The sequence below is a fragment of the Xiphias gladius genome, chromosome 5 (genome assembly GCF_016859285.1).
Source record: "Xiphias gladius isolate SHS-SW01 ecotype Sanya breed wild chromosome 5, ASM1685928v1, whole genome shotgun sequence".
Lineage (NCBI taxonomy): Eukaryota > Metazoa > Chordata > Actinopteri > Istiophoriformes > Xiphiidae > Xiphias > Xiphias gladius.
The window spans coordinates 21227194-21248269 of record NC_053404.1 but is presented as its reverse complement, the minus strand read 5'-3'; the positions used below and the strand labels follow the sequence as shown (position 1 = coordinate 21248269).

The 21076-nt window shown below is 44.8% G+C and overlaps 1 protein-coding gene across 2 annotated transcripts in view; it reads left to right on the top strand.

The window, feature by feature from the left end:
- rps6ka3b (ribosomal protein S6 kinase, polypeptide 3b) overlaps window positions 1-17952 on the top strand; it is a 50789-nt gene extending 32837 nt beyond the window's left edge. For both annotated transcript variants that reach the window (XM_040127150.1, XM_040127151.1), the window contains 20 exons: window positions 2919-3035; window positions 4054-4135; window positions 5263-5343; window positions 5517-5596; window positions 6469-6575; window positions 6749-6786; window positions 7000-7142; window positions 8096-8166; window positions 8824-8912; window positions 10211-10275; window positions 10423-10525; window positions 10649-10758; window positions 11514-11639; window positions 11723-11812; window positions 13092-13250; window positions 13368-13529; window positions 14510-14586; window positions 14996-15113; window positions 15417-15557; window positions 15970-17952. In XM_040127150.1, the coding sequence (XP_039983084.1) occupies window positions 2919-3035; window positions 4054-4135; window positions 5263-5343; window positions 5517-5596; window positions 6469-6575; window positions 6749-6786; window positions 7000-7142; window positions 8096-8166; window positions 8824-8912; window positions 10211-10275; window positions 10423-10525; window positions 10649-10758; window positions 11514-11639; window positions 11723-11812; window positions 13092-13250; window positions 13368-13529; window positions 14510-14586; window positions 14996-15113; window positions 15417-15557; window positions 15970-16092 (2082 nt within the window). In that variant the 3' untranslated portion in view covers window positions 16093-17952. The remainder of the gene's footprint in view (window positions 1-2918; window positions 3036-4053; window positions 4136-5262; window positions 5344-5516; window positions 5597-6468; window positions 6576-6748; window positions 6787-6999; window positions 7143-8095; window positions 8167-8823; window positions 8913-10210; window positions 10276-10422; window positions 10526-10648; window positions 10759-11513; window positions 11640-11722; window positions 11813-13091; window positions 13251-13367; window positions 13530-14509; window positions 14587-14995; window positions 15114-15416; window positions 15558-15969) is intronic.
- The last annotated feature ends 3124 nt before the right edge of the window (window positions 17953-21076 follow it).

Genomic DNA, 21076 nt, shown 5'->3' with positions numbered 1-21076 from the left:
AGAAAGAAGAGAGAGAGACACAGAGAGGAGAGGTGAGAAGGGTTCAAATAAAGATGGAAATAGTGAGAAAGCAGGAGGGAATGAGGGAGGAAAGGAGGGAGGGAGGCAAAGATTCCTCTGAGGAAGAGAGAGATAGAAACAGAGACACAGGGAGAGAGAGAGAGGAAGAAGTGCCAAGGGCGAGCAGAAGCTGGCGCCGGCTCCAACCTGTCGCCTCGCAGTCGACGGACAGGAGCATGTTAGCGCCGCAGAACCTCAGCCGCAGCCGGGACTACAGGACCCACAGTACACCGGGACACCCAGCAGCCAACACCTGGGAACTGCAGGTACAAAGAGAGGAGCAGGAGGAGAGGGAAGCAAGGGAAGTAAGAGGAAGGGGTGGACAGAGAGAGACAGAGAAAGAGAGTTGAGACAAAAAGCGGGGACAGGATGTTGAACAGTGGAAATGCAGTGTGGATGTTTTTACCTGTTCACTTGTTTGGTTTATTGCCTCATTTTCTGGAGAAACAAAAACATTAGGAAGCCTCCGAAAGAGTTAACGATTGAAGGAGGGATGGTGTCACTGATTGCACAAACACAGACTCACACAGTATGGAATCATTAGTCACTCAGCTACAGCGGGAAGCAGGTATCGGGGGTGGCTCCATGACAACTGTGTCTGCGTTTCCCATTTTCTCGTGTGTGTGTGTGTGTGTGTGTTTGTGTTGTAATTTCCCACTGTGCTGATGACGACCATTCGAGAACCCTGCTCAACCTGTTGTGTGATTCACTGAGATTTGAAGAGGTCTGGACAAAAGAGGGAAAAAAAATCCACCTTCAGACATGCTCACGCTGATGGATGTTGTTGGGGTTACCTGCTGTTTTATGTACTACATTTCCGAGGCTTTCAAAAAAAAAAAAAACAGAAAAATTATATATTGGACCAGTGTTTACCAACCAGGGGTTCGGCATCCCTTCAAGGGTCACCAGATGATCAACAGGATGGGAAAGCGACAGTGGCAGATTTAGTTATTTTGTGGGTCACTAGGCAAACTCGGGCATGGGGCTCTAACTGAGGATGTTGGTAGTAATATAAGAAGTGTTCAGATCTTTTACTTAAGTAAAAGTTTTACTACCACACTGAAAAAAATATGCTGAGATCAGGGCTCTTCGGGGGGCCAGACCATCTGCTTCAGGACTCCTTGTTTTCCTTGTCTCTGAAGATAGTTCTTTATGACTCTGGCTGCACGCTTGGGCTTGTTGTCTTGCTGCAGAATGAATTTGGGACCGATCAGTCGCCTCCCTGATGGTACTGGGTGATGGATAAGAATCTAGACATCTAAAGTGCACAGCACTTTATAGAGCTATTAGTAGCCCCCTCTTAGTTAGGGGCTCCAGGAAGTTGTCTGCCTTGCCCCTGATTGCAGAAGAAAAGCCTCTTTTGTTTATACCGTACATGTTCCTTTAATCTTTGCTTTTTACTCATAAATTAGGGGATAATTCCATCTATTCAGGCTCCTAAAAGCAGGGTCAAATGCCATACACATATGTAACCTGTTGTAAGAGGTCACAAGTACACGTGGCCTCATTTTAAAGCTGTCAGTTGCCAAAAAAGGTCGGGAAACACACAGTCAGTAGTTTTCTCCCAACTTTTTGGCAACAGTTTGGGGAAGGTCCTTTCCTGTTTAAAGATGTCAGTACCCCCGTGCACAAAGCCAGCTCCATGAAGAAATGGTTTTTCCCAGTTTGGGGTGGAAGAACTTGACAATCCCGCACAGAGCCCTGACCTGAACCCCAACCAACACCTTTTAAAGATGGACTGGAACGCCGACTGGTTCCGACATCTGGTGGAAAGCCTGAAAGCCAGAGGAGTGGAGTGTGTTTCAGCAGCAGATGATTACCCATGGCGTCAGAATCATATGTTCAACAATCGCATATGGGTGTAATTTCCAGGTTTCCACCTACTTTTGGCCATAAAAATGCAACTTTCACTGTCATGTAATGATAAATAGTAATGACAACGCCATCAGCTTTTCTAGCCAAATATTTTCTGCACAGACACTATGTCACCCGTTATTTTTTTCACTGCTGGTTCCTGTGTCGAATCTAGTGCTAAGTGAAGCGTTGACAGTGTGAGCTAAGAGCAGATTATATCTTTATGTCAAACTCAATTTTCTATTAAAACTAAAACCTGTAGGTAATGTAGACAAAATCTTTTCTCGCACTATATGTACTTTTACGTTGTGATATTGATACACATCATGATATAGTAACTGTTTTGTGGAAATTAAGTTGAGAAATGGTTTATGAATAAGATACTGCAACTACTGTAGATAAGAATGTCTGTTTTGGGTTTATATACCAGACTAATCTAAAGTGCAAGAATCCCGTAAATCCAACATCACCATAAATTAGACCTGCTTATTGATCTGCAAACTTGCCTGCAAAGATCAGAGATAATTTCACTGAGTGTATCGTCGTATCGCCAAACCCTAACTGTGACCAAACAGTGCGCGGTGGCCTGAATATTACCAGGTACTAAAATGTGTCATTTGAGGCGGCATCGTTTTCCCTATCATTTATTCGTTTAGTCTATGAAATGTCAAACAGTGCTGGAAAAACACACAGTCAGACGTCCCACAGCCTGAAGTGTTTGGTTCATACTGCTTGATCTGTCTGTCCATGAAAACCAAAACTCAGATATTTCATAAAACTATTATATATGACAAAGAAAAGCAGCAAATTCTCACATTTGAGAAGATAAAAACCAGCAAATGTTTGACATTTGAAATGACATTTTGATTTTCTTTCAGTCAACCAGTGTAATGGTCCAAATAAAAGTTACCAGCCAATGGCCATCGATTGATTGATTGATTGATTGATTGATATGATTTGATTTTGACTGATAGTGTTGCTACTTGTGTGTGTGTGTGTTTCAGGATGACGTGCCAATTAAGGAGATCAGTATCACTCACCATGTGAAGGAGGGATCAGAGAAGGCCGACCCGCGACAGTTCGAGCTGCGCAAAGTCCTGGGGCAAGGCTCCTTTGGCAAGGTACGTGTGTGTGTGTGTGTGTGTGTGTGTGTGTGTGTGTGTGTGTGTGTGTGTGTGTGTGTGTGTGTGTGTGTTTATATACAGTGCTTGTTTGTGAGTGAACCTTAAGTGTGTGTGTGTTTGTGGTGTGTGTGTGTTTGTGTGTTTATAAACAGTGCTTGTTTGTGAGTGTGTGTGTGTTTGTGTGTTTGTGTGTGTTTGTGTGTGTTTGTGTATGTGTGTGTGTGTGTGTGTTTGTGTGTGTGTGTTTTATAAACGGTGCTTGTGTTTGAGTGAGCCTTAAGTGTGTGTGTGTGTGTGTGTGTGTGTGTGTGTGTGTGTGTGTGTGTGTGTGTGTGTGTGTGTTTATAAACAGTGCTTGTTTGTGAGTGAGCCTTAAGTGTGTGTGTGTTTGTGTGTTTATAACCAGTGCTAGTTAGCGAGTGAGCCTTAAGTGTGTGTTTGTGCGTGTGTGTGTGTGTGTGTGTGTGTGTGTGTGTGTGTGTGTGTGTGTGTGTGTGTGTGTGTGTGTGTGTGTGTGTGTGTGTGTGTGTGGCTTCCATTTCCACTCAAATCTGAGTAATGTTTCCCTTGTTTCAGTGTTTGAGAGCCCGTTGCTAAGGAGACGGAAATCTAAGGGCCCTTCACAATCCCGCTTAATGTCATCGTCTTTATGAACTATTAGCCTCCTGCTTGGGCTCTGTGTACGAGTGTGTGTGTGTGTGTGTGTGTGTGTGTGTGTGTGTGTGTGTGTGTGTGTGTGTGTGTGTGTGTGTGTGTGTGTGTTATATGTTATTCTAGACAAGTATGACATAGAAAGGGGGATAACCCGAACAGACTCATACACACACACACACACACACAAAAGAAACGCTGAAGAGTACACACAATATAAACTCCCTCATGCTCTGATACCCATTAACACTTAGACATACCACTGTGCACGACGTACAGTATATTTCACACATATATAAATATAACATAGAAGACATGCATCAGCAAGTGACTTCATTTTTCACCGTGTGTGTGTGTTTTGTAGGTGTTTCTGGTGAGGAAGATCACAGGACCAGACGCCGGTCAGCTGTACGCCATGAAGGTCCTGAAGAAAGCCACGCTCAAAGGTAGGAAGAGGGGCACGCATGCAACCTCAGAAAGACTCCGCTTCATGAGCACGTGGTGACAAGAGTAAAAAGGAGAGAAACTGGAGGAAAATAAATGGATTTCGTGTGAGAGTCTGAGCTGCTACAGGCATAGTGGCCGGCAAACGCGGACTAGACAAACGCTCCAGCAGTCAAACTAACGTTAGCAAAGTCTGGTTTATGTCTTTTAACCTTCATCCCCAATCGGCCTCGTGGAGATTATCGATTGACAATCGATCACCTGTGATATGATGACATAATACGGGATGCGGCAGGCGAAAAACACTCGGACACATGCTGGAAAGACATTACAAGCTTAGACCGACACAAGGACGTACCGTAGTAACTCTGTGGTCGATGATGTTTTGAAATCTTTGCTTTTGTTTAACCGCTCACAGTACTTTTTTGTCTGTTGCTAGATCATCAAAATCCAAATTTGAGAGGAAGCTCAACTAAGTTTTTTTTTTTTTCCCTTCTTTTTCAACTCTTTGTAATTCAAGACAAAAGTTTGGGATTTTACACTGGACTTCTCGCTTTTAGCTGTGAGACAGTTTATTAGCTTAAGTGTATCACAGACTAACAGGCTGAAAGAGGCCGACAGACTCGTCCGTGATTGGTTTTGAGTCAGAAGTCAGCTGAAGGACTTTTGTGGATGAATCTTGATTTGTTTCTGAGGAGTTTCAGGCGGTAAATTGGTTTTTTTGCTCAGTCGTCATCGCCCAAAATGGTATTTCACACCTTAACATGACACAAAGAGAGAGAGAAGAAATAAATTCCTAAAGCAAGGTTCAACTCGACTCATACACCATCTAATGTTGGAAAAAAAATACAACTTGCACCATTATTTTGTGTATGTTTACTACCTTTTTGTATCCTATTATTTTTTCTCTTTGTCAGTTTGCTTCTTTTTCTTCCTGTTTTCTTTCTTGTTGCCTTTTTTTTTTTTTTTTTTTTTTTTTGCTTCTCTCCCTGTGATTCAGTTTCTCATCTGCTGCTCTCCGGGAGCCGCTCCAGCCAAAATAGAAACTGAATGAGAGAGGCTGTTTCGCTTTGTCTTTTCAGTAAGGGCTTCATCTGGTGATGTATGTGTTTTTCCACTGTGTTTCCAGTGCGTGACCGGGTCAGGACAAAGATGGAGAGAGACATTCTGGTGGAGGTCAACCATCCCTTCATCGTCAAACTGCACTATGGTGAGACAGCCAATGGCAGACCTCCCTATGAGTCACCAGCTCCGCACCAGCCAATCATAGCTCATTACTCTTCTTTTAGTATGCAATAAACCTGGCTGTGGAAATGTTCAGCAAGCAGGGAACTTCTCAGATCTTATCTAAATTCACTTTCTCCTCCCCTCCCCTTCCTTCAGCGTTTCAGACGGAGGGGAAGCTCTACTTGATCTTGGATTTTCTCAGAGGAGGAGATCTCTTCACTCGTCTGTCTAAGGAGGTAACACCTGTTTCAGCTTAAGTGCATGAAAAAGGAAAGGACAAAAAAAAAAAAGGTCAGAGAGACAGGAACAAACTGAGAAATCTACATGGAGGAGAATATAAACAAACGAATGAAAGGGAAGTCACGTACGGCCAATGAAATAACTCCATAATTCGGGGATTTATTATCCAATGGGACATTTGGTCTTTTACTTTCAATTTATAATCTCAGATTGATAGGAAATGACACAAGGAAACAGTGAATGGAAACACAAATGAAACGAGGTGTGGGCTATCTAGCACAGTTTAACAAAGGCGAGGAAGGACCAGTGTTCCTGTTAATCAGTGCCACACTGTGTTTCTAAAGAGTGCAAGTATGACACCGCTTCACAGGACACTGATCACAGTAATGAGTATGAAAACAACACCGGCAGCAATAATGATGACAAAGAATGGACATTCTTTATTGTATATATATATATAGAGGCTTCTATAAAACAGTTGTAGGAGCATGTGCTCAGTGTGAAGAGTTTTATTTAAAATAGCACAGACACAGAACAAAAAACATTGCATGTATGTTTTCTGCTAAAGATGCTAAAGGATTTTCTTTTCTCAGATTTATTCAAAGCTGCACTTCCGTAACATGTTGAATGTGAAGCTTACGAACCTTGTTGTTGCATATGCATATATATACGACAGAAGGGTCACTGACCAGCCAGACAACATACGGTGCTGTTCGCTGAGGTAGTGAGGTTAAACAGCATTGGCACCGTCAAATGGAAATGAAGGATTTGACATATGCAACAGTAGCTTAGTGTGTGTGTGTGTGTGTGTGTGTGTGTGTGTGTGTGTGTGTGTGTGTGTGTGTGTGTGTGTGTGTGTGTGTTGTAGGTAATGTTCACAGAGGAGGATGTGAAGTTTTACCTGGCTGAACTCGCTCTGGCACTCGATCACCTTCATGGCCTCGGCATCATTTACAGAGACCTCAAGCCTGAGAAGTAAGGGCGGGGCGCACGCACGCACACACACACACACACACACACACACACACACACACACACACACACACACACACACACTCATTCACGCACACAGACTCATGCTGCATTATATGTTTCCGGCCGGCATTTAATTTACTTGAAAATACAAAAAAGCATTCTTGTCGTTTCAGCATCCTGCTCGATGAGGATGGACATATCAAGCTGACCGGTGCGTAATACTACACCCAGTTTTGTGTATTTGTGCGTGTGTTTCTGTCGGTGTGTATCTACTTAGCTCATCTCAGCTGCTGCGTGCCACTGACACCTGACAAAGCTCTGTCAGCGATGAACAGTGTGTCTGCCCATTATTTTTTTTTGCCGCTATCTCGCGCTGCTGTAAATCACGACAGCGCTTTAATCGCTCATTTCTGTGTGTGTCCAGACTTTGGCCTCAGCAAGGAGTCAATAGACCACGAGAACAAAGCCTACTCCTTCTGTGGGACGGTGGAGTACATGGCTCCCGAGGTGGTGAACAGGCGAGGACACACGCACAGCGCTGACTGGTGGTCGTACGGCGTGCTCATGGTGAGAAGACGGGGCTGCTCGTTCACTGCTCAGGCTGCAGGGAGGGAGAGTTGTCTTGTCGCCCCCTGCCATTTGTGTCCTACCTCAGTTTGATAAGAAACTAAACCTCAAATATTCCGATTACAGTGAAATGGAATCAAAACAGTCGTCCAATCACAGTACAACAGTGAGGCTGTGCTGTGATTCAATACCCTTAAAAAGAAATACAGTGGCAGCGGCTGGGGTCGGGTTCTGAGTCCTGGTTGCATTTTGGATCCATTTCCAAGATGCTGAAATATTTGATAAACTCTCTCTTGTTGTCTTCTTGTTTCTGTTGAGCGATTTATCGATTAATCGACTCATCGTTTCAGCTCTAATTTTTATTTTTAAACTTTTGTTACTTTAAATTGTTCAAAGCTAAACCTAAATAAAACGAATGAAGTGCTTGGAGTGATTCAGACTGAATAACCACCTTTGACAATTGAATCAGATTCGATGAAAGGCCACCGATCGTCTCCACCATGACCCTGTTTGATTGCAGCGATACCAATGTTTCACAGCCAATATAACAACTATAAAAAGCTACAGAAACACATTTTTCTTTGAATCAACCAAAGTATGGGTGAAGAAGCACGCTTTGAGTGTAGTTCACGGGTGGTAGAACTTCAAAGGGGCTACAAATGTCTGCAGCACGGTGACTTTTATGGGAAATATTATTATTATATGCATGGATATTTTGAGCTGCGCCCTTACTCTGCATGCCTAAAGGCCGACTCTAGACCAAACAATACATCTACTCCAATTATGGAATCCTTTGTGTTTATTCTTTCCGACCAGTTTTAATTCTTTTTCAGTGTTTTTTGCGATCTATTGCCTGTCTATTGCGCCAAGCCCGTAACCTCCGAGCAGCCAGCCGTCGCTGTGGGAGAGTAGAAATCTCTGACCGTGGCGGTGTTGTATTCCCTTTCTCTTAGTTTGAGATGCTGACGGGAACGCTGCCGTTTCAAGGCAAAGACCGGAAAGAGACGATGACCATGATCCTCAAGTAAGACACTTTATACTGTCTGTAAACTCCTATCCAATCTCCAGCCAACGGCTTTTATTACAGCTTACTGTACAGCCGAGAGGAGGCAGAGAGAGACAGCGTGAGATTCCCTCCACCCTCCACCGAGTCAGCCCAGGGGAAAGTGAAGGATTTATAATTGAGGAGTTAAAGTGCAGCACTCAGGAGGAAGAGGAGGAGAGGATGGATAAGAGAAATGGACTCAAGCGCGCTGATAGCAAATTATAATGCTGAGGGAGGAGACGGAGGAGGTGAAAGACGATTACGAGGCAGGAGAAGTGAAGAGAGAGAGTCTAATCATGTTGAAGTTCGTCAGAGAGAAGAAAAAAAAACTTTGGAAATATTAACCCCTCCTGTTTCCTCTGTCGCCTCTTTTACACCCTGTAGGAAAATGCTGAGCGGACTCTCTGCCGACTGCTGAGTGTGTTTCCTGTGTGTGTGTGTGTGTGTGTGTGTGTGTGTGTGTGTGTGTGTGTGAAATAGTGTATTATCTTCTAGTGTTTCAGATACTTTCCTATTGGATATGCACTATGGACATTTGATGACAGCTGCACCTCACTACGGTTATTCCGTGTCTTTAATAAGACGACGGCTTTCACATTTATATCCCTCTCTCTCCCTCACTCTTTGTTTTCGCAGGGCCAAGTTGGGAATGCCACAGTTTTTGAGTTCGGAAGCTCAGAGTCTCCTCAGGAACCTTTTTAAACGCAACCCTGCCAACAGATTAGGTAAAACTGACTCTTTTTTATCATTATTTTCTTTTGAACGACTATATACAAACAATGAAAAAAGGGGCATATAAATCGACAAACACTACCTAGCTGCAGCCAAGTCCATTGGCTTTCTGATTTAATCAATAAAGGCACCCCGCAGCTTAACAAATTAAGAGTATGAGTCACACGCAGAGTACCTAATCTCCCCCAGATAAAGACAGGGCCACTTCTGTAAACAAGGAGGTGGGTTGATTTCCATTCTGTAAAAATAAGCCTATCAGCTATTATCGTAGAAAACAACAAAGGCTGCTGGGGCTCGTTGGGCAGTTTTAGGGAGCTCGCAGAACAACCCAACAGTTTGGGTCAATTTGTTTCCCAATAATTACGAGTTAATTACAATAATTACTTTTCTTCTTGTCAACAAGTCCCATGATATCACCAAAACCAACCATGAATGCCTCCTACTAACCAGTACTTTCTGAGTATCCAAAGCCTGATTTGTCTTATTCCTCCGAGCCCTCGAGCTCCATTGTTTCCAGAAACTATTAAAAACACATCAGTGATTCACACTGTTGAACCAGGCGACACGTTCCCTCATCACCATGTGAACACGCACACGCTGTAGTTTATTTTGACTCACTGCCACACACACACACACACACACACCGTTCTGCTGCCCCCAAATTCTCACTACAGCACCAAATGTGGATCGACCTTTTATTTTGGTAGCGCTGCTTTAGGTGTGTTTTGATGTGTACCGGACTCAATCCCAACACAACCTTGACCAATTGTACACAGTTTGAAAGCTCTAAGTCTCCCAATTCTATCTGTGCAAAGCGTTTTAGGATCCTCATATCACTGCAACAGCTGTTGACACAGAATTGGTTGTGGCTCCAAAGTGTTTTCCACACTAAAGGTCCTGCTACAGGTCTTATATTCCCTTTTTTATGCCAAAAAAGAATAGGCGAGGCAAAAAGAACCCCATTTCTATCGTGTTTGTGCCTCCGTAACTTTGGTTCAGCATCTCTTCGACTCATTCTGACTTTTGGGTTGTAAAGTATAAAGAGTTACCTTTCAAAAGAAACCAGAGTTATGACTGTGATCAAAAGGGTTAAAGAACGGTGACCTTTTTTTTTTGGGTACATCATTTTCAGGCACGTGCACAAAAATGGGGGCGTCTGGTAACAGGTTAATCCGCCTCAAGAAATGCACTATTTCCTCGTCAATGACAGAGTGCCTCAACTGCCCCCTGCTGGTCTGTCCTGTGCTGCACCGGACTGACAGCTGATGTTGTTGTGTTTATCTGTTTGAAGGAGCTGGACCAGATGGAGTAGAGGAGATCAAGAGGCATCAGTTCTTCAACACCATCGACTGGAATGTCAGTGTCCTACAGCCGGAGACACAGAAACAAGCATTGAAATAATCATTTTTTAAAAACACGCACATATCTTTTTTTAATTTTCTCTCGACTGTGTGGTTCATTGTGCTCCTGGCTTAGTTTTCTGACATTTTCCTCTCGCCTCAGAAACTGTACCGCAGAGAGATCTATCCTCCTTTCAAACCAGCTGCAGGACGACCCGACGACACTTTCTATTTTGATCCAGAGTTCACAGCTAAAACACCCAGAGGTACAGACTGTCACTCCACCTCTCTTCCTCCTCTTCACAGACTGCCGAGCTGAGCTACATTGTCACTAAAGCCTAATTTCATTGAGCGGTGAGAATTAACAGCTGCGTCTGTGTCCGTCTTAGACTCTCCGGGGGTTCCCCCCAGTGCCAACGCCCATCAGCTGTTCAGAGGATTCAGTTTTGTGGCCATAACAGAGGAGGAAACACAACCACTACCCCATGCTATTGTACAGGTACAAACACATCTAACGTGTCTCAAACAGAAGTGTAGACGAAATAAAAGAAAATTAATCAGCGTCTGTTAGTAACAATCCCATTTCATCCAGTGTTTTTCACCCTTCTCTTGCTGTAGACGTAGGGTATAATTCATCTTTTCCATGGAGCATAGATGGTTGACGGTGCCTATAAAAAGGTCCATAGTGGGAGGGTTTCCTCTGAGGCCAACATTTAGTGGCAGCTTTCTCACTTGCAACCATAAAAATCTTCAGGAGGTAGATGCCACATTTACACAAACCTTCAGATACAGAGAGAAAAAAACGACCCATCAATACTTAAACCTCCCACTTCCTCCCAGAAAGGCTTAATACGTGAACAATACCAAAATATGTAGGCCTGGTCGGCCTGCAGTGATCCAGTCTCCCTCCACCAACGGAGAGGGATCTGTTGTGTGGTGCTGCGGGGACTTCAGGTCAGGAGTCAGGGTCTGGATAACCCGGACTGGGTCGTAGGGTTGAGGGTGTCTGAGGCTGAAAGACTTCAGATCACAGATGATGTGCAAAATGCACTTGAAAAATCCCAAAAAAAGCCGTTAGGTGGACGGCAGGTTGAGATTATCTTGTCAAGTGGCAAATGTGGACGCATCCACACCAACAATCTGATGTCAAACCCACACACGCCCACAAGGGTGCTTATTTTTATTAAGTAACCCTATAATACCCGTAGTTGTTAGTAGTAATATATCTGTTTATGTTTGTGTCTTCGCTTGCAGCAACTTCACCGTAGCACGTCCCAGTTCGCGGACGCCTACGAGATCAAAGAGGACATCGGCGTCGGCTCGTACTCCATCTGCAAACGCTGCATACACAAAGGAACCGGCATGGAGTACGCGGTCAAGGTAGCGCACGACATCCGTCCACGGAGCGAGCAGCGCGTCGTCTGTGTCCAGCTTTGTCTCAACGCTGTTTGTCCCCGTTACAGATCATCAACAAGGCCAAGAGAGACCCGACGGAGGAGGTGGAGATCCTGCTGAGATACGGACAGCACCCCAACATCATCACCCTCAAGGACGTGAGTCGCACCGAACAGGTTTTATTCAGGGAAATTTAGCTTTAAAGAAACATTTTATAATGAGGCATCAAAGTTAAAATCCAGTCTCGAAGCAGCATCTTAATGTGAAAATCTACCGTTTTTTTTATCTGCTACATTTATCCCGTGTGTGACTCAATCTGGGTCACTTTCTGAAATCTGGTGAAGTGTCTGTGCAGCTGGTGGACAGACGAGAAAAAACCTGCTCTGATGCTGACACTTTTACTCATGATTCAGTTTCTCTGTGACTCATTCTTAATTAGAGTTAAAAATATCATCTTGCTACTGGGTGAAAATGTCCTCACTTGTATCGGTTCCAGTAACAAAACACAGATTTATCTTCGTCCATGTTTTATTTGTTCAGTTCCTTTTTAAAAAAAAAAAAAAAAGGCTGGAGAATATAGAGATTATTCAGCTCTATGTCCAAGGATGATAAATAAAGTGCTTTTCAGGTTTAAAATGTGCAGAATATCCTAGTTTTAGTTGAGTTCTCTCCTTTATACATAAGTCACCTTGAATTTCCCTGTGTTGGATCAATACATTTTACCTTATCTTACCTTAAATGCCTATAATACAAAAGTCCATCTTTCCCATGCAGTAGGTAAAACCGGGTTAGGAAACGGAAGCTGGCCATTAAACGTTGGGTCAGATTTTTTTTTAAGAAAGTTGTGTAACTTTAAACTCTATTTTGTTGAGGCGCCGGTGAAGTCTGGCATACTTCAATAAATATATGAAAGGGTTAAGCATCTTTGCTGGGGCATCTTATTATTATTTTTATTATCCACCGATATGTAGATTATTTTATTGATCGACTGATTGATCGTTAAAAAATTGTGAAAGTTGACATCTTTGAATGTCTTGTTTTGTCTGACCAATAGACAAATCCGTACTTTCCCCAAACTGAGGAACTGAAAAATCTCGACGGAGCTTGATCTCAATGAAAAATCTTTTTATCGTTACCATTATATTACTGGACATCTTTTAAGTTTGATGTCATGGTAACTCGGTGACGCCTGTGTGCTTAAAAAAACTAATCTGTTGGACCCATAGTCGTCACACTGCACGTTTTTATTATACCGGCGATGGAACTAACACCCGGCAGTGGCCACCGGTTGTGGCCTCGTGTCTGCCGCCGTTACATCAGAATCCAGTCGCCAAAATTTCCGATGAGTGAACCGACTGAATCAATCGATTCACAGAACAATTGAGTGACTGAACGGTCGACTGACTGCGTGTGGGCTGCTTTGCTTCCGCGCCGTAGGTGTATGACGACGGCCGGTCGGTGTTCCTGGTGACGGAGCTGATGAAAGGAGGCGAGCTGCTGGACAAGATCCTCCGGCAGAAGTTCTTCTCGGAGAGAGAGGCCAGCGCTGTTCTCTACACCATCACCAAGACTGTGGAGTACCTGCACGTACAGGGGGTACGTCTCTCTGGGGTGTTTTTTTTGTGGTTCAAAGGTTTGTTCGTGAACTGACAGACTCATCTTCTCATCCCAAAGGTTAAACACCTGACTTCACGTTTTCCTCCGTGTTTGCAGGTGGTGCACAGAGACCTGAAGCCCAGCAACATCCTCTACGTGGACGAGAGCGGGAACGCCGAGTCCATCAGGATCTGTGACTTTGGTTTCGCCAAACAGCTGAGGGCGGAGAACGGCCTGCTCATGACGCCGTGTTACACCGCCAACTTTGTCGCGCCAGAGGTGGGTCAGCTTCTCAGCGTCAGGGTTCGGGTCTTAAAGCCGAGCCGAACGCGAAATAATACTAGAACGTAACAGGGTGACTTAAAGGTTTGAGCGGCGTCGTGGCTCCGTCACGAAACTCAAATCAACAAAGATTTTGTTTGTTGCACTGAGATGTTGTGTTTGCATCAGTCAGGAGTTTTTATTTTCCGTTTTCACGCCCTAACGGTCTCATTTGAGGGTTTTCTCTTTTCATTTCTGTTTGTCAGTGTCTCTTGCTTGTGATTGTCTTGATCCATGTAACCAAACAAAAATCAGCCTTAACCAAACGCTCCAGTGAACTAAAGATTAAATCGGACATTTTTTATTTTTGCATTTTTACTTCGGCCATCAAATCGTCCTTATTCTACTTTGGTGTTTTGATGTGGGTGTTTCTCTTATTACCCCCCACCAAGGAGGTTATGCAACCACCGCTGTCTGTTTATTCGTGGGCAGGACTACACACAAAGTTCTGGACCGATTTGCACCGAACTTGTTGGAGGGATGGGGCTTGGGTCGGGGAACAACCCCTTAGATTTTGGGGCAGAACCGGATCATTTACTATGAATTTGAATTTCTTTTCTCTTAAGTCTGGTGTATGTTGTTTGCCATTGGCCTTGGTGGAGGTCTGCGCTCCACTGAGAGCATTTTCCAGTTTGATTTGTGTCGATGTATTTTTGGATTTCAGGATTTCATTGCTTCGTTTAACCTTTGTTTATCTCGGGACCATGTTGGAAATATTTTCACGTTAACCTGTCATCCCTTGGATTTTTTTGTTTTATGTCTGAAATCCATAAATAAATCACATCACATAAAGTATGTATAGAAATGACCCTGAATGATCGCTGGGGTAACATGGCTGCTTCTGCATTATATTTACACACAGCTGACATGTTCAGGAACATCAAGTTTTGTTGGTTGTTTGTTTTTTTTTTTACATGAGGTTGTTGTCTGCGTTTCAGGTCTTGAAGAAGCAGGGTTACGATGCAGCCTGTGACATCTGGAGTCTCGGAGTCCTGCTCTACACGATGCTAACAGGGTAGCTGGAAACACATTCTAATTTACTGCCTTTTAAGCGCTAACCTCAGCACGTCGGATTTTACCTTTCTGGGAAAAGTGTTTTCAATTTAGTTCAAATTCATTCAGCTAATGATTATGTTCAGCGTCGTTTATTTCGATTAATCATCGATCATTTGTCTGTTAAATGTCAAAAAAAAGTGATTGAATGCCCATCGCTGCTTCCCAGAGGCCAAGGGTCACGTCTTCGAATGTCTAGTTTTGTCTGATTATTCATCTGCTCCAAACAAATTGCCCCCTAGTGGGATTAACAAAGTTTATGTATCGTGTGTCATATTGAATCTCCTCTTGTGTTTCTACATTTCTTGCTGCTGGAAAAACCCACGCATCTAAAATCCGAACACTCTCTCCATCTCCTCCTCCGTCTCCAGCTTCACTCCGTTTGCTAACGGTCCGGAGGACACGCCGGAGGAGATTTTGGCTCGTATCGGCAGCGGAAAGTTCTCACTCAGCGGAGGATACTGGACCTCCGTTTCCGCCGAGGCTAAGGTGTGGACACCGACACGCTCCACTGCATAATCACACACACACACACACACACACACACACACACACACACACACACACACACACACACACAAGAAAAAGGGGCAAACAAACGGTCTCCTCGGCTGTAGATCCTGATGTATTTGGTGAATAGAGTTAAGTAGCTTAATCACATCTCTCTTCATGTCTTTAAATAAGTTACCAGTGTTGACATCTGCATTGCTCAACTTCGATTCAGTTTGCTGGTGGATACCGACGGTCCAGAGAGGACGAGTTGTAATTGCTATGTGACCTCTGACCCCCCAGGATCTGGTGTCTAAGATGCTGCACGTCGACCCCCACCAGCGGCTGACGGCAGGTCAGGTCCTCAGGCACCCCTGGGTGACGCACAGGGACCAGCTGCCGAAGTACACCCTCAACAGGCAGGACGCGCCACACCTCGTCAAGGTGACACACACACGCTCACCCCATCTTTCAGCCCCTCCACTCAGAGACTTACAGATACACCACATATGAATCCACCTGAGTGTCGTCGTGAGAACTGGGACAGTTCCCTGTTGGACCAGTGGAGAGACAGAGAGACCCGTCAGTTCAGTCCCGTTTATGTGTTGGTATCTTTTAAAAAAAATAAATAAAGGTGTGAGACCGCACAAGGTCTGGAACTGTAGCCATTTGTTTTCCTCCGGGAAATTAGGAAAGAATTAGTAAAAAGAGAATATTCGTGAAAGTAAAGACGCCAGACGGGACGTCCTTTTTAACACGAAGCACACGATGAACAGAACGGGGAATGTCAACTAATAGATAAAATAATAATGATTAGTTATCAGAAAATGAAGCTGACTCTGTCTCCTCCCTCCAGGGTGCGATGGCGGCCACCTACTCAGCCCTGAACAGGAACGTCCCTCCGGTCCTGGAGCCGGTGGGCTGCTCCACTCTGGCCCAGCGGAGGGGGGTGAAAAAGATCACCTCTACCGCTCTGTGACCTTTAACCCCCTCCTCGACCCCCCCCTCCCCAAAAAAAAAAAAAAAAAACCATCTTCCCATCAACTCTGACCTCGATCTGACCTCCGGCGGGACAGACTACTGATGGACCTGGGAACCGCTGACGCCAAACAGGAGCACAGAGACCGCCGCTTAACCCCTGGCCCTCCCCTCCCTGTCCTGTCCTCTGTCCCTGCACCTTAATGGACTCTTCTGATTGGATCTCTTCTGCTGTCTTACTGTAAAGTCTCAGCTTCGGCGTCACTGAGCTGTAACGGCAACCCGTCGACCCGTTTTGCTTTGGACAATCGGTGCCGCCTCGCCGGAGAACGACAGTACTGTATTTATTTCCTTCAAAACTGGGGGGAACTGAACATAGGAACATGCTCGTCTGACGTATGCATTTAAAGAGCTAGGATCATTGTTGTTATACTGGCGTCACGGTTTCTGCGTAGCTGCGGATCCTGCATTTGAACCTCAAGTAGCCTCTGAGATGACGCCGCCTACAGGAAAAGGACGGAGGGCGTGAATCGGTGCAGGAGGCAGGTCAGCGTTCACCCCACTGAGCGGAGCAGCCTCGGCTCTGAAATGTCACCGCGCGCATTTCGACCTAGGAAAGAGGGAACCTGAGAGCAGGAGCATCCGGCCTTACCGGATGTTTTGGGGATAGAGAAAAGTCTCTCAGGAGCCCGATTTTGTTTGGAAAATTAATTTCCCTACGCGTCAGGCACAGTCAGAGGCTTCCGGCGTCCAGTATCTTACCTTTAAAGGCGCAGAACACCATGAGGAAAATCAAAATTGGTTCATTTTAGCCATTGGACAGTCCAACATTGGGCTTGTGAATTTAGCAGCCTCTGTCAAAAACTTCAAGTCAAGCTTTCATCTGACTTCTCTTGACGTGAATCTGTTCGAGGTGAAGTGATAATTGGCAGCCAGTTTTTTAACCAGCACTTTTTATTTCTTCTTTTTTTTTTCCTCGTCACAGGTTCGACACAAACTTACAGGATAAATCTTGCGATGTTTTGATATTTTTCTGATTGTCAACGGCTCCCATGAAAAGACCGAAACCAACAAATGTGCTGGTCTGTCTCTCACAGTTTCATCTTTTAAAAAGACTCAGTAATTTTCCTAAAACAGCTGCTCACTGTGAGTTTTTAGTCAAACAAACGGGAGGAAATGGTGCGTTTGCTGGGGACTTCTTTCAGCAGAGGATGCACACACAGCGCCTGATTGTTGGACACAGTCATTGTTGGTTTGGCTCTGCACAGGGGGTTTGTTGACCAGTGGAAAAATATTATCCTTTAAACAGCCTTGTGGCTGTATAGAGTCCTTAGACTCCAAATGTTTTCCATCATCTTCATTCTCCTCGAATCAAGTCAGAAAATCACAATCTGAGCCCATAAATGAACAGGAACAAGCAGATCCTGCCTTTTTTTTTTTTAAACCATCACTTTAGAGCCCCCCCTGGTGCCCACGGGAGTGTTGAATTTTATTTTATTTTTTAATTTATTTTATGCACTTCACTAAAGTTATGCAAAGCGATGGCAGCGACCTGTGGAAAAACAAAGTCAAGTTTTACCGCGTGCTACACGGATTTACCTCCAGTGTCTACACCCGGGAGCGGGAATGACTCCAAGCCCTGACACGGAGAATCTAAAGGATGTTGTCAAGGGAACGTGGTTACCCAACGTGCTGCGTGAAGACAAAACGTTGGATCATTAATTAAAAAAAAATAAATTAAATACCATTTTTTTTTTAAAAGAGACGAGCTTCCTGCTTCCGCCGCCAGTCGCTGGCGTGAGACGACTCGAGAACCCGGATGACCTTCTGCACGAGCCGCCTGATCATCTCTGTGTGTGTGTGTGTGTGTGTGTGTGTGTGTGTGTGTGTGTGTGTGTGTGTGTGTGTGTGTGTGTGTGTGTGTGTGTGTGTGTGTGTGTGTGTGTGTGTGTGTGTGTGTGTGTGTGTGTGTGTGTGTGTGTGAGTGTTTGTGTGTGTGTGTGTGTGTGTGTGTGTGTGTGTGTGTGTGTGTGTGTGTGTGTGTGTGTGTGTGTGTGTGTGTGTGTGTGTGTGTGTGTGTGTGTGTGTGTGTGTGTGTGTGTGTGTGTGTGTGTGTGTGTGTGTGTGTGTGTGTGTGTGTGTGTGTGTGTGTGTGTGTGTGTGTGTGTGTGTGTGTGTGTGTGTGTGTGTGTGTGTGTGTGTGTGTGTGTGTGTGTGTGTGTGTGTGTGTGTGTGTGTGTGTGTGTGTGTGTGTGTGTGTGTGTGTGTGTGTGTGTGTGTGTGTGTGTGTGTGTGTGTGTGTGTGTGTGTGTGTGTGTGTGTGTGTGTGTGTGTGTGTGTGTGTGTGTGTGTGTGTGTGTGTGTGTGTGTGTGTGTGTGTGTGTGTGTGTGTGTGTGTGTGTGTGTGTGTGTGTGTGTGTGTGTGTGTGTGTGTGTGTGTGTGTGTGTGTGTGTGTGTGTGTGTGTGTGTGTGTGTGTGTGTGTGTGTGTGTGTGTGTGTGTGTGTGTGTGTGTGTGTGTGTGTGTGTGTGTGTGTGTGTGTGTGTGTGTGTGTGTGTGTGTGTGTGTGTGTGTGTGTGTGTGTGTGTGTGTGTGTGTGTGTGTGTGTGTGTGTGTGTGTGTGTGTGTGTGTGTGTGTGTGTGTGTGTGTGTGTGTGTGTGTGTGTGTGTGTGTGTGTGTGTGTGTGTGTGTGTGTGTGTGTGTGTGTGTGTGTGTGTGTGTGTGTGTGTGTGTGTGTGTGTGTGTGTGTGTGTGTGTGTGTGTGTGTGTGTGTGTGTGTGTGTGTGTGTGTGTGTGTGTGTGTGTGTGTGTGTGTGTGTGTGTGTGTGTGTGTGTGTGTGTGTGTGTGTGTGTGTGTGTGTGTGTGTGTGTGTGTGTGTGTGTGTGTGTGTGTGTGTGTGTGTGTGTGTGTGTGTGTGTGTGTGTGTGTGTGTGTGTGTGTGTGTGTGTGTGTGTGTGTGTGTGTGTGTGTGTGTGTGTGTGTGTGTGTGTGTGTGTGTGTGTGTGTGTGTGTGTGTGTGTGTGTGTGTGTGTGTGTGTGTGTGTGTGTGTGTGTGTGTGTGTGTGTGTGTGTGTGTGTGTGTGTGTGTGTGTGTGTGTGTGTGTGTGTGTGTGTGTGTGTGTGTGTGTGTGTGTGTGTGTGTGTGTGTGTGTGTGTGTGTGTGTGTGTGTGTGTGTGTGTGTGTGTGTGTGTGTGTGTGTGTGTGTGTGTGTGTGTGTGTGTGTGTGTGTGTGTGTGTGTGTGTGTGTGTGTGTGTGTGTGTGTGTGTGTGTGTGTGTGTGTGTGTGTGTGTGTGTGTGTGTGTGTGTGTGTGTGTGTGTGTGTGTGTGTGTGTGTGTGTGTGTGTGTGTGTGTGTGTGTGAGTGAGTGAGTGAGCGTGTGTGTGTGTGTGTGTGTGTGTGTGTGTGTGTGTGTGTGTGTGTGTGTGTGTGTGTGTGTGTGTGTGTGTGTGTGTTTCAGTTACGTATTACTCTTTTCTGGTTTTGCCTCCTCCGGTGGGTCGCATCAGTTTCGAGTAAAATAAACTTGTACCTGTGTGTGCCTCTGCTGAAAAAACAAAAACAAAAACAACCCTCAGTTTGGGTTTTCAGGAGACGGACAAACTCCTCCTCTCCTCGCTCCAGAAATCCTGCATCCGGAACCCTGAGCCTCTTCACAAATCCCGCTCACCTTTGGCCGAGTGATCGAAAACTTCTTCCTCTCCGCGGTCGTGCGAATGTCTGTCAACGCAAAGGGATAAAACTTTTCACCGCTCCGAGACAAACGTTTGATTTTCTTTTATTTTATATTATCACATGAAATATATATAAATGTTGATCTTTGCCTCGTCTATCGATGTACAGCTCTGGGATAAAGGAATGTAAAAGGAATGATTTTTTTTTTTTCTGTAATTATAAACAGGGGAATAGCTTTCTCTCTTCTTCTCTCTCTCTCTCTCTCTCCATCCTCCTCTTCCTCTTCCATCTGATCCTGTCAGAGACGCAGTCAGCCCTGCTGCTACGCCAGCTCTCTGTTTTTTGTACCTGCAGTGAGAGTTGGACTTTCTATTAAAAAATAATAAAAAGGATAATCAGCCATCGATGCCCAATGACTTTTATTGATCACCAAGTTCACCCGAATCACAGAAAAGCACATTTTCTTATTTTTATCTTGTTCTATTTATTTATTTTTTTAGAGAAAGCTAAACTCAGCTCAGAGCTGATGAACTGAATGAAGTCTGGTTTTTACTTCATGAGTTGGAGACGCAGACCAGAGACGTCCATCACCGGTCTCATCAGCTCACAGTGGCAATGCGATATCCACTTTGTTCTGTGGAAAATGTAATTGTAAATTGGTAATACTGACATCAATCTACTGTCAATAATCCATACTGGCAAATTGAAAACATGTTCTTTGAAGCTTTTGCAAGTTTATGAAAAAAAATCAAAAACCGAAATCTCTTATTTACAAAAGCATTCGGACCCTCTGCTGTGGTCAGGGGCTTCCTCGTTTCTTTAATTAGCCTTGAGATGTGTTTACGACTCGACCGGAGTCCACCCGTGGGACACTGTATTGACTGGCCATAGTTTAGAAAGGCACACACACACCTGTGTATCTAAGGTTCCACACTGCATGTCAGGGCAAAAACCAGGCCACCTGGTCCAAGGATTTTCTCTAGACCTCTGTGATAAAATTGTGGCGAGGTGTAGATCAGGACAAAAAGGTATAAAAACCATTTCTACAGCTCTGAGCGTTCCCGGGAGAACAGTGGCCTCAATAACTGTGAAGTGGAAGAAGTCTGGACCCACCGGGACTCTTCCTAGATTTGGACGTCTCCAGATCAACCGAGTGGCCAGGGAGGAGACCAAGAACCCAGCGGTCCCTCTAACAGAGCTTCAGACGTCCTCTGAGGGGATGGGTGAACCCGCCGGAAGGACGATTGCTCAGCAGCACTTCATGAATCAGGTCCTCGTGGCAGAGCGGCTGGACGGAAGCCACTTTAAA